Here is a 14,082-nt window from a genome sequence, read left to right on the forward strand (position 1 = left end):
TATACGCAAAAAAAAAAAAAAAAAAAAAAAAAAAAAAAAAAAATAAAAAATAAAAAAGGGCATATTATATATATATATATATAACGGTATTTATATATACATATAACAGTATATACATATATATATTATTACATATATATATTTATTTGTTTATTTATTTATAATATGCATATTATAACAAATGATATATGTACACACATATTCATGACATTTTTATTCACCTTTCATAATCGTATGATGTTTGTTTTGTTGGAGTTGTTCGAATATTATCATCAATATGGATATTTAATTTTTTACAAAGAAATGATATTATTCTATAATTACTATGGGTATAATATAATTCTTTATATAAGAAACATCTTTTCTGTAACATAAAAATATATTTTGTTTCATCAAATTTGTATTTATATATAAAAAATAGCAAACTTAAAAATTTATGATTATCTAAATATTCATTATTTATAGATAATTCACGAAATATATGTTTATTTATAGGTAATTCATGAAAATATCGAACTTTAATTATTCTGTAATATATTTCAATAAACCTCTTCATAATATTATTATCCTCAAATGTATTCTTATCAATTTCTTCTTTATCATCACAACTTATATTAATACAATTGTTCTTATTTTCTATATTTGGATTAGTATTATATAAATTCTCTCTTTCATTATTTATATTTTTCATATTATTATTATTATCTTCTAATATGTACTTTTGTTTTTCTTCTTCATCAATTTTGCACACATTTATATTATTTACCTGAACATGTTCATAATTTTTTTTTTTTTTTTTTTCCTGAAGTTTCCTTTTTTCTTTGGCTAGCTCATCATCATAGGACAAATTCAAATTAAGTTGTAAATTTTTTATATCTTTTATAACATATAAATTATCATTAGAAGAATTTAAATTTTTCCCAACATTATAATATTCTTCCTTTTGGTTTGAATAATTTCGACCTTCTTCTTTATTATATGTATACTGTATATATCTAAATATCATAATATTTGTAATTAATTCTATACATTCAATATATTTTTCATTTTTCTTCTTTATTTGTAATGAATTCAAAATAAGATATAAGCTTTCGTTCGTCATATAATAAAATGAACACATAAAATTGTATTTTTTCTTATTCACAACATAATTGAAGAATGTGTTTAAAAATTCTTCATTAATAATTATATCATTATTCACAGAATTGAAAATATTATTGTTTTTATATAATATATATGCAATACGTTTCTTTATTTTTTTCTCATCATGAATATTTTTATGAACTCTATTATTGTATATAATATCAATAAGTGTCCTTTTTTCGTTTGTATTAATATTGAAGAAATTGTTAATTTTTTCATGTTCCATATTTTTTAGTCTATACATATACTTATCATTATTTCTTTCTTGTCCTAATAAATAATCGAAAAAGAAATCTAAAAAAACAACATATTCATTTTCTTTTTCTTTGCACATCAACTTGTATATTTTAGATATGACTAAAGCTAAATAATTGACATTTAAATAAGCTAATTTAAAAATGATATTTTTAAGTAAAAATTTTATATTCGATGAATTATAATAATGTATATGTAAAGCAAATAAATCCACTGGAGCGTATATAAAAATATTATTAATTATATTATAAATATAATTATTTATATCAAAAAGTTTCGTTTTTTCATATTTTATGGATATATTATTATACAAACTATTTGGTATATTCATTTCTTCTTTTTTATTGTAATCGTAATTTATTTGTTCATCATATTCATGTTTTTCTTTCTTCACAATATACTTCTGATAAGATTTATTTGGACTTATATAATTTATTTTTGAATTGGTATGGATATATTTATTCGTCACCTCATTATTATATGTATCATTAACTATTTGTATGTTCTGATTGTTTTGTCTTTTACTATTCGAATTATTTTCTAATAATACATTCAAATGAGAATTCGTATTTGATATATCTGTATGCTTATTCTTAAAAATATTACAAATTTCATTTGTAAAATAAAAATGATACATGTTATATTTATCATCCTCCTCCTCATTTTGTATGATCTTTTTTATGTTAATAAAGTCGTCATATGTAGTAAAACAATTTTTGAAGTATTCATATATTTGTAAGATTTGTAGGGCATTGAATTTTTTATAAATATGAACATGTTCATAATTATCTAATTCGTAGCTTGTTTTTTTTATATTTTTAAGATAATTATTAATCTTGTAGAATAAAAATATATCGAATTCTTTAAAATTTGTAATACCTAGAAATATACTTTTTAGAAATAGAAAAATACCTTTATAATATTTCAATTCAATATAAAAGAAAAATAAATCTAATAAAATATCAGGTTGAAATAATAGTAATTTATTTTGTTCATTAAAATTTACAGTATATATATGGTTGTAAATATGGTGAATACCTTTTTGTTTATTCTTCTGTTGTATATTATTTTTTATTTGACAACTTGTTTTATCTATATGATGGTTTTTTTCTTTTTTTATAGAATCATTATATATGTTGTTATCAAAAATATTACATTGATGATTATTTTTCACTGTATCTATAAAATCTACATAAAAATTATCATTATTTTCTTCTTCTTTTATGACGAGTAAATTACAATATATCAAAGAAAGATCGCACAAGTATTTGATAATATGAGAATTTTTATATTGAGTCAATAAATTTAAAAATTGTCTTTCTTGTAAGTTTAAAATTTCTGTTTTAATTTTATGAAATAATATATTATCAATAAATATATTGTAATAATTATATTTTTGCATCAACAATTTTAAAGATAAGAAGAGTATACAATGACAATTTTTATGTATAGGTATATAATTATAACATAAAGCTAATAATAATTTATTATTTAATAAATTAATATATGGGTAATTATATAAATGGAAATGAAAAATATTAGAAATAATAAAATATATATCTTGAGTATCATATGTTTTTAAATTTTTTAAAATATATTCATATAAAACTTTTAATAATTCTTCTTTAAAATATTTATAATATATAATAACATCCATTAATAAAATAATTTTCCTTTTTTTTTTATCATGAATATCATTTTTATTATAATATTCATATATATATTTATGTGTGCATTGATTCTCAACAATAAATTCGTTATGTAGTGATCCATAAAAGGAATCTAGATTAATATCATTCAACTGATTAATTTTGTAATTACTACTACTACATATATTATTATTATTATTATTTGTGTGTTTCTTTTCTTTTATATTAACATCTACACTATTGTGATCACAAATATAATTATTGTTCTTACAATTATGATCATCATAAGAATAATTATTCATATCTTCATTTTTATTATCATATCTATAATGATTCATATATGTCTCCACTTTTATATTTATATCATCATTTCTTTGTTTAACACTATCGTGTTTATAAATGTTTTGCTTCAATACATCCACATTCTTGTCATATGTATTATTGTCTTGCATAACATTTGAAATATTTTTTTTTAAAAAAAAGGGATCAATATAATCTACATTTTTTTCATCATTTAACATATATAGTTTGTTAACAATTTGTGGGTAGAAATATTGGATTAAATTAATTTTTTCATAATTTAATTTTTTCAAATTATTTAATATATATATAATTATATTAATATCGAAATTTAATTCATTGTTTATTATATAATCAATTAATATATCGATGGTTTTTTGGTTCTTACAGTTTATATAGAATAATGAAGTGAATATATTTAGAATATTATCATTTGTTAGATATTCTTTATTTTTTAATATAATAGAAAGTATAGAATTAATAAATATATTATTTATAGTGTTAAAATAAGAATATATATATAAAATTAAATGTATTTGTGATATTTTAAAATATTCTTTATTCATATATATATATTTTTGTAATAATTTTAGAAAATTTATATTTCTATATCTTAATTTATATAAACTAATTAATATGGTTATAATGCTATTAGGAGTAATTTCTTGTTCTTCTTCATCATATAAAAGATTATATTGTTGTTGAATATTATAATTCATATCATTATTATAATCATTTAAATTATTTAAATAATTTATAATATATACTTCTAAAGAATTTATTATTTTTCGTATTAAATGAATATTCTGTAATCTAATATTACTTGCACATTTTATGCTATCAACTAATTCTTTATATTTCTGATAATGTATTGGTGTTCTAATAAATTTATTTGAATCCAAACTATTGATGTTTATATATTTGTTTAAAGAAAAAGATACATAGATGTTCTTAAATTTATTCTTCTCATTCTTAATATTACTTTTTTGATGAAAAATATCTTGAGCACCATCTATATGTAATGATCGTTTCTTAATATAAACAAACAAACAAAACTCATTCCTATCAAATATTCTTTTATACATTATAATAAAATGAAAATGTATACACAATATATATGTATATATATATTACTCTATTATGTATTTATCATGATTTACAAGTTAAAATATATATCACCACAAATTTATAAATACATACATATATGTTATATATATATATATAATATTTTTTATTTAATACATTATTTCTGAAGAGAATGAAAAATTAAAAAAGTAATAGTTCAGAGTTTATATATTTTTTACAAATTGTAGCAGCGAAAATTAAGAAAAAGGATAGATAAATAAATAAATAAAAATATATATATATATATATATATATTTATGTTGCAGCGTTCCACACTTGAAGAAAAAACATGTGTGCTCATCAAAAAAAAAAATAATTATATATATATAAACTTAGCTATGACAAAAAAAAAAAAAAATAAATAATAATAAAATACATACATATATTTATATAACATTTTAATATTTATATTTTGGAGTGTATTGTACTTTTTTGTTTATCTTATTTTTTTTATATATATATTTTTTTTTTTTTTTTTTTTTTGAGAAAAAAGAAAAATCTTACATTTTTATTATAAACATACAATGATATAATAATGTATGAATTAAACGAAGAAAAGTTGGAAAGGATATCCAACAAAGATTTAATTCGAAAAATAATAGAGTTACAATATTGTGTTATCAATTTATCAGATAGTATGGAAGTATTAAAAAGCAAAAATAAATTATTAGATGAAGAAAATGAATATTTACAAAAAAATATTGAAAATATTGTAAATGATGTTAAAAATGAATCAACAAATTATTTAAACAAGACAAACAGAAATAAAAATGATGATAATAGAAATTGTAATGGGGATATAATAAATGACGAATGTAATAATAATAATAATAATAATAATAATAATAATAATAATAAAAATAATAATAATAATTGTTCAGATCATAATATGAAGGAAAATAATTCAAATATATATACACATAATATTATGCCAGATGAACATATAAATGAAAATATTTGTTTAATGTCAAATAAAAAAAATAATATTATAACAACTGAACATACTATTATAAATAATATAGATAATATCGATAAAACAAATGTTAACGTAAAAGAGAATATTTATAAGAATCATGAAAATGATAATCATAAAAAGAATTATAAACATATAAATAAAGATACTACACAATATAATCATTATAATTTCCCCCCCCAAAAAAAAAATAATAGTAATAATATTTATAAAAATTCATATATAAATGATAAAGAAATTATAGAACAAAATAATACATCTACCCATACTATTCAACAAAAAAATACAAACAGTAATGTTAAAAATAATATCTTAAATACTTTAAAAGATACTACAACAAAAAGTAATATATACAATTTAATTATGGAAACAGATAAATTAAATTCCATATTTAATATGGCTACTAATGTTTTAAATAACTCTTTTTTTAATCTATCAAAAGAACATGATCACAAGAAAAATAATAATCATCACACACATCATAATTATAAAAATATAAATTACAAACAATCTTATCAAAACAAAAATAATCATAAAAAATTAAACACTTTAATAAATCCAAAAAATAATCATATGAAAAATGATAAATATAAAATGGATGAACAAAAAAATTATATAAACCAGGATAATAAAATTGATAAAAGAGAAGATGATGACAAAAATATTAGGAACGATGATATTACAAGAGAGGAAATAAAAGAGAAATATGAGGAAATTATAAAAGAGGAAATAAAAGAGAAAGATGAGGAAATTATAAAAGAGGAAGTAAAAGAGAAAGATGAGGAAATTATGAAGGAGGAAATAAAAGAGAAAGATGAGGAAATTATGAAAGAGGAATTAAAAGAGAAAGATAAGGAAATTATCAAAGAGGAAATAAACAATGAAGACAACAACATTATAAAAGAGCAAATAAAAGAGAAAGATGAGGAAATTATCAAAGAGGAAGTAAAAGAGAAAGACAAGGACATTATGAAAGAGGAAATCAAAAAGGAAGACAACAATATTATAAAAGAGCAAATGAAAGAGAAAGATAAGGACATTATCAATGATGAAATAAACAATAAAGACAACAGCATTACAAAAAACTAAAACATATATCATGTTCCATTCGACAACAAGACAATGAATAAGAATACTACTCATTAAAAAAAAAAAAAAAACCAAAAGATCAAATAACCTAATATATACTAGCATGACAAGCACACAATTATAAAATAAATATATTTAAAATATTTACAAAGAAGTATTTTTTATAAAAAAAATAAAAACATATTAGAAACACCAAAATAAATAAAATAAACTAACAACAAAATATAGGTATTTATTTAATTTACATGTAAAAAATATATATATGTATAATTATTGTCATATTTGTAACTTAAAAAAAAAAATACGAAAAAAATAAATAATTAATATATTCATACAAAGAACTAAGAGGAATATTAAAATATATATATATATATATATATATATATATTATATTTTGAAGTTATCAAGACCATCACGAATAATATTATTTCCCGCTTTTGTATACGTATCTAGTAGCATCTTTGATGAGGAATGTCTCATTATGGCCTGAAAAAAAAAAAAAAAAAAAAATGTTAATAAAAAGAATAATGAAATTATATATATATATATATATATATATATATATATATATATATATATATGCACATTAAAACTATTGATAATATATAATCTCAAATGTAAGAATATATATTTAAAAAAAAAAAAAAAAAAAAAAAAAAAAACATATATACCTGAGCAACTGGTAAAGGAACAGGTGGATTAGAAGTTGCAGCAATAGTTGCAAACGAATGTCTAAAAAAGAAAATATATATATATATATATATATGTATATATATTTATGTAGTATAAAATAATTGCCAGTACCTTAAAAGATAAGGAAAAATTCTCCTACTCTTTCCGTCTTCACTAATTTCTAATCCGGCCCTATAATATAAAATAATAAATTACAGAAATTAGGATAAATGTGTACATATATTTTTATTTTTTATTTTTTTTTTATTTTTTTTTTATTTTTTTTGTTTTTATACCTTTTGGCTGCTCCTTTTAGTGCCGTCTTAAATGTTTCTATAAAAAAAATATACATAAAAATATATATATGTATATATTTATACATATATCTCCTTTTATAATATTTTAATTTTTTTTTTCAACTTTATATATTTTTTATATTTCAAAATATTTTACTTAAAGGTGTTTTTGTTTGAGTGTAATTGAATTTATTTTTAATCGTTTCAGAGTAAAAGCACAATCCTTTCATGGGTTTTTTTTCTATCTCCCACCTAAAATGAAATACATACACACAATATATATATACATATATATATATATATATATATATACATATATTCATATATATATGATCACTTATTTTTTGATACCATTTTAACAATTCATTGAATGCAAAGTTTGTCATAGGTACAGATGTGTTACTATATTTGGTTTTCTGTCCTTTAATAAAAATTTCTTTCCTTTCAAAATTAATGTCTTCCCAATGAATACGTAGAACTTCCGAGGGTCTTAGTCCAATACCTTTTTAAATAAAAAAAATATATATATATATATATATATATATATTTGACGCATCAAAATATATACAATTAAATAATATGTAGTTATTTAAAATGTGTTTAATTTTTTTTTTTTTTTTTCCTAACCAATACTTAAGGCAAATATTGCTCTATGCATATCACCGCTATTTTTTAAGAGTAATTCAATCTATAAAAAAAAAATATATGTATATATAAATAAATATATATAAATATATAAATAAATACATATATATATTTTTTTTATTTGTTGTTTACTTCCTTGGGTGATAGGGGTGTAATTTTTCTTCTCGGAATTGTACTTTTTTTTATTTTTCTAAAATTATGTACACTCTTTAGATAATCACGATATAAAGCATATTTCAATGATTGCTGTATGGATGTAATATTTATAAAAATAAATAAATAAATAAAATAATCAAATAAATATATAGTTAGAGTTATAAATTATTAAACATTTGGGTGTCTAACTAGTTATATACCTGATATGTTGATTGATATAAGGCCATGGTTCTTGGAGAGCAATTTTTTGATTTCAAATATCTATATAAATAAATAAATATATATATATATATATATATATTAATTGACTATATAATATAATATATATATTTTTTTTTTTTTTTTTTTTTTTTTTTTTTTTTTTTTTTTTATTAAATCATACTTCAAAAAACTCTCCCAGTTATTTGGACCCAATTCGTGCAGCTCGTATTTTCCTAATTTCTTAAAAAAAAAAAAAAAAAAAAAAAAAAATATTACAATAAATGAAACAATAATAAATAAATATATATATATATATTTTTATTTTATTTTCTTACTGGTAATATATCCTTCCAAAAACCTTTCTCTACTCTAAACGTGTTTTCACTTACTTCTTCTTTTCTACATATAAACATACATACATATATATATATATATATATATATATATTATTGAAAAAAAAACAAGAATATATACATATTTTTATTATATGTATTAATTTTTTTGTAGTTATACCTTATAGGCAAATATATTTCTTCTATATATTTTTTTAACTTGATTTTTTCCACACTAACATTAGTACCACAGTATACACAGAACTTTACTCCTATATATAAATATATACATATATATAATTATATATATATATATAATAAAATTCCTTTTTATTTTATTTTATTTTTTTATTTTTACTTGGTTTTAATAATTTCTTGCATGTTTTACATTTTATCCCTTCAGAAGCTTTTTTTCTTTTCTTTTTTCTTTTAACTTTGGTTGTCTTTATTGTAATTTTTTTTAAAGGACCTGATATTTTTATATTTTTTTTATTTTCATTTTCATCTTCTTCATATTCTACTATATTATCATCATTATCATCACACACATCATCTTCTCTTTCTTCATCATCTTCATAATATTCATCTTCTGTTTCTTCTTCATCATCTATTTGTACTACTTCTCTAGTAGTAGCAATATTTTGTAAGGTATTATTTAAAATAAATTTATTATATTTCAACAGATTAGTAGCATATTCATCATATCTTTTATTAGTCCTTACAAAATTATTTTTATTAATAAACTTCATGCATCTATGTATATATAACTTATTAATATTAAAACTATACACTTGAGATAATATATGATACAAAAATAAACAACATAAAATATAATTTGAGAATATATTCATCTTTTGTTCACATCTAAAAAAATATTCATAAATAAATAAATAAATATATATATATATGTATATCCATATATTTATGTTATATTTTATTTTTCATTCACACTATCATACTAATAATATACATAAATATATATTTATTAATATATATAACATTTTGTTTACTTTTTATTATAAACTTCATTTTTTCTTATCACATAATTCTTTTATATATATATATATATATATATTTATATATATACATATAACATTTAAATAATTATCCCTTTTTTTCTTAAAATTAACAACTGCTCATTTTAAAAAGTATAAACAGCTGGGACATCTTATATTTTATTTAATTAATAAATATTGAATAAAATAAATTATAAATCTCTTATTTTATAAGAAACCCTGAAATACATTATTTTTAAAAAATATACAAATAAATAATTAAACATATATACTATATATATATTTATTTATTTACATATTATATATATATTTGTAATGTATTATTTTTTATGTGGAACTACTAATACGAATAAAATTTTCTTCTCCATAAAATATTAAAAATATTTTAGATTTATTTTATTGCTTCTTTAAATCAAGCATTTGCATATACATATATTTATATATATATATATATTTTAATTTTATTTTAAAAAAATGGTATAATAAACCAGCTGGAGTCTCTTTTTTATTACACAAAAAAAAAAAAAAAAAAAAAAAAAAAAAAAACTTAAAATATGAATTAAAATTTAAGATACAAATAAACATTAAAAATTATCTTTAAATAATTTCATATATTAAAAAAAAAAAAAAAATATGAAGAAATAAAACAATTTATATTTACACAAAAAATTAAATATATTACAATATATATATTATATATACGTATTAACTATCATATATAATAATTACAACAATTTAATTAATATATAAAATCATTACAATCTCTAATAGTAATACTGAATTTTTTTTTTTTTTCCAAATTAACAATTTATTATTTTATCTATTCTTTAATTCTCACAATCCTTTCAATATAAACAACAAAAAAAAAAAAAAAAAAAAGAATACACATTTATATAACCATACAGACTATATATCTGTCTATTAAAATTCTCATTTCCCTTTTTTTTTTTTCTTTTCACATCCATCACATATAATAAATTTTTAATAAATACACATTATTTTAACATATAAATAATTTTTAATTATAACATTTTCTTTTTATATTAACATACAAAAAAATAACATAAAATAAAATAATATAAAATAAAATAAAATAACATTCTATATTTAATATTATCATACATACATAATACAACACTTTCTTATTATATAAAAATATGTCACTTTCATAATTATTATCATAATAATTATAAGTATATATAAATATACACATATAACATTCTGATAAACCTCAAATACATGTACAATTTTTTTTCACTTATTCATAATTATTTATATATATATAAATATATAATAAATAAACAAATAAATATATAAACAAACAAATAAATAAACGTACAAAATATTATACATTCAAATTATTATCACGATATATTAAACTAAAAAGGAAAAAAAAAAAAAAAAAAAAAAAAAAAAAAAAAAAAAAAAATTATTAAGAAAAAGGTACATTTTGTAATAATACATATAAAAATTTATATTATATTATATATATATATATTTTTTTTTTTTTTTTTTTTTTTTTTTTTTTCATTCGAAGGGGTTATAACTATTCAAATGCTTTGATAACTTTTCCATAATTTCCGATTCATTAAAATTCTCCGACCTTTTACTATCACCAGTTGTTTTATTTTTTCTCTTCATTTTATCCTTAACAGTTTTATTATCATCATTATTAAATTTATCATTCCTTTTGCTATTCCCTTTTTCTATATGTAATTTTTTACTGTCTTTTTTTTTATGATTATCCTTATATACTTCATTTGTAATATGCTTTTCATTTTTATTTTGACCCAAATTATTATTCAAAGTATCCTTCTTATTATGATCATCATTTATAGGTTTATTCATCTTTCTTGTTTTTTCTTCCTCATCATCATTTAAACTACTACTTCCTTTAATTAAACCCATCAATATTTTTCCAGTCAAAGTATTTACATTTATATCGTCTTCCTCATTTATAGATGACGCACACTTATCATCCCCATCGTCGTCACAATCTGAATCATCAAAATTGAATAAGTCAATTGTGTCCTTAACATTTTTTTTACTACTTACACTTAATTTTTTCACAATATTTTTATCCTCACAAATATTTGATACAGTAATATTAGCACTATTTATATTTATATTTTTATTTTTACTATCTATATTATTATTATCACACATATTTGTATCCATCATACTTTTCATATTTTTATTATTCTTTATATTGCTCTTATTCTTATCGCGTATGTCACCCTTAAGAGAATAACAAGAATCATTCCTATCTATCCCTTTTGACATCTCCCCTACACTTTTTTTTTTCTTTATTAATCCTTTGTTTCTATTATCCACATGAACATTATCATTATTACTATTATTATTATTATTATTATTGTTATTATTATTGTTGTTGTTTTTATTGATATCCAAAATATCTTTCTTCTTTACAGTCTTGATATGATCACCCTCTTCTTTTCCGACCTTTACATTTTGATTACCATCAACACCTTTGGACACCTTTTTCATCTCACTAATATTATCATTTTTTTTTATATTATTATTATTATTTAAAATTTTAGTTACACCCATATCAACATTCTCCTTTGAACTATTTATATTTTTCTTTGATAATATATTTTTGGTGTTATTTAAAAAATATTGAATTTCTTTATTTACTGGACTCTTATCAGATGTGGAAGACATAAGACCATTCAAAGCATTAGAAGAACCATTTTTCACATTTACACTTTTTAAAGTCTCTTTCAAATATCTACTACCCTTTTTCTCATCATTACAATTTAAAGGAGTTGTATAATTATCTATATTATATGTTGAATGTATTCCAAACTTCTGTTCATTCAACTTAAACATATCCTCAGCACTCCAACCGTTCATGTGATTTTGACCAAAAGTTTTATCATTACATGCATCTAGATTCGTATTTCTTGATGACTTATAATATACAGAAGAGTCGTCCACTGAACGATAAGCATTTTTCATCATCTTTCTATGATTTCCATATATATCATTCTTTGCATTATATAATAATTTATTCTTGTTATTTCCATATACTCTCATCTGAAAGTTTTTCCTCTTCTCAATATATTGATCGTCAAAACTTCTTAAACCCACCTCTTTTAATCGTAAAGCTGATAGATGTCCCACCCCTATTTTTTTCATAGGGTTCCTATACATCTTCTGATAAAAGTCTTGATCACTATTTTTATAAAAGTAGCTATGATATCCTCTATTATAATACATATTATAGTTATTCGCGTAATTTATATTATAATTGGGGTAGTACATATTTTTATTGTTATAATAATATTTGTTATTATAATGATAATAATAATAATTATTATTATTACTATTATTATTACTATTATTATTATTATTATTATTATTGTTGTTGTTCATGCTTCCCTTCACAAGCATATTATTCATAACCTTCTTACCATCTTTATTACAACTGCTGTTATTATTATGATAATAATTATTATGATTATTACTCTGTTTCATATTATTATGATGATTCATACCATTCAATATATGATCATTCATATTATCCTCATTACACTTATCAATTAAGTGATCCTTTTTCTTGTTGTCCATATTAAAAACATTAGGAACTGAATTATTGTAAATATTTCCGTAAGGCATATTTACACCCTCCTCATTTTTATACATATTATTATTATTGATACTATCATTACTCATATTCATAGTCAAGTATCCCTTATCATATGTATTATACCTTTTCATCATATCACTATTCATACTGTTCACATTCATAATATCCGTGTAAGAATCTCTGTTAGAAAAAGAATCAACTTCTTCATCATAATAATAATCATCATCACTTTTAAAAAAATAATAATTCGATTTATACATATCCTTTGCTTCTATATCCGCATTTTGTAATTTCTTAATAATATTAGAGTCAATACCAGTTATTTGATATTTATAAGATAATATACTACTTCCAGTAACGTATGTATTTTTTTTTGAAGCATTTCCTTTAATTGATAATTTTAAAACATTAATCCATTTAATCAAATTCGGAATAAATGGACATACAAACATATAATTTATACGCTCCTTTTTATTGTCAAAAAATGATTCCTTCCTTCTTTTGGAATCTTTATATTCTGATAACTTATCTATATCGAACCAACGAATGTCACCAATTTCTTTTCTTGTCTTAGGCTGAAATTTTGTATCTTCTCTTATACCTGGAATTACAAATAA

General features: G+C 19.0%; 4 protein-coding genes across 4 annotated transcripts in view; 1 reads left to right on the plus strand and 3 right to left on the minus strand.

Annotated features, from left to right (window-relative positions):
- Positions 1-217: 217 nt before the first annotated feature.
- PADL01_1307400 (conserved Plasmodium protein, unknown function) lies at positions 218-4,432 on the minus strand (the record flags this gene model as incomplete). The annotated part of the gene is made up of 1 exon (XM_028683601.1): positions 218-4,432. One exon carries the CDS (start codon positions 4,430-4,432, stop codon positions 218-220), a length of 4,215 nt encoding a protein of 1,404 aa, XP_028539763.1.
- A 575-nt stretch (positions 4,433-5,007) lies between these two features.
- On the plus strand, positions 5,008-6,534 carry PADL01_1307500 (conserved Plasmodium protein, unknown function; the record flags this gene model as incomplete). The annotated part of the gene is made up of 1 exon (XM_028683602.1): positions 5,008-6,534. The coding sequence occupies one exon, from the start codon at positions 5,008-5,010 to the stop codon at positions 6,532-6,534; it is 1,527 nt and encodes a 508-aa protein (XP_028539764.1).
- Positions 6,535-6,921: 387 nt separating this feature from the next.
- Positions 6,922-9,687, minus strand: PADL01_1307600 (tyrosine recombinase; the record flags this gene model as incomplete). The annotated part of the gene is made up of 13 exons (XM_028683604.1): positions 6,922-7,020; positions 7,206-7,266; positions 7,339-7,398; positions 7,503-7,539; positions 7,660-7,754; positions 7,854-8,004; positions 8,130-8,190; positions 8,280-8,393; positions 8,504-8,564; positions 8,686-8,744; positions 8,840-8,903; positions 9,018-9,108; positions 9,195-9,687. 13 exons carry the CDS (start codon positions 9,685-9,687, stop codon positions 6,922-6,924), a joined length of 1,446 nt encoding a protein of 481 aa, XP_028539765.1.
- Positions 9,688-11,379: 1,692 nt separating this feature from the next.
- The window catches only part of PADL01_1307700 (mRNA-decapping enzyme 2, putative), a gene marked incomplete at both ends in the record, with an annotated part of 3,318 nt that continues 615 nt past the window's right edge, over positions 11,380-14,082 (minus strand). The window contains one exon of the mRNA XM_028683605.1: positions 11,380-14,082. This exon is cut by the window's right edge and continues 615 nt beyond it. Coding sequence (XP_028539766.1) covers positions 11,380-14,082 — 2,703 coding nt within the window.

Source organism: Plasmodium sp. gorilla clade G2 (genome assembly GCF_900097015.1).
Source record: "Plasmodium sp. gorilla clade G2 genome assembly, chromosome: 13".
Classification (NCBI taxonomy): Eukaryota; Apicomplexa; class Aconoidasida; order Haemosporida; family Plasmodiidae; genus Plasmodium; species Plasmodium adleri (nom. inval.).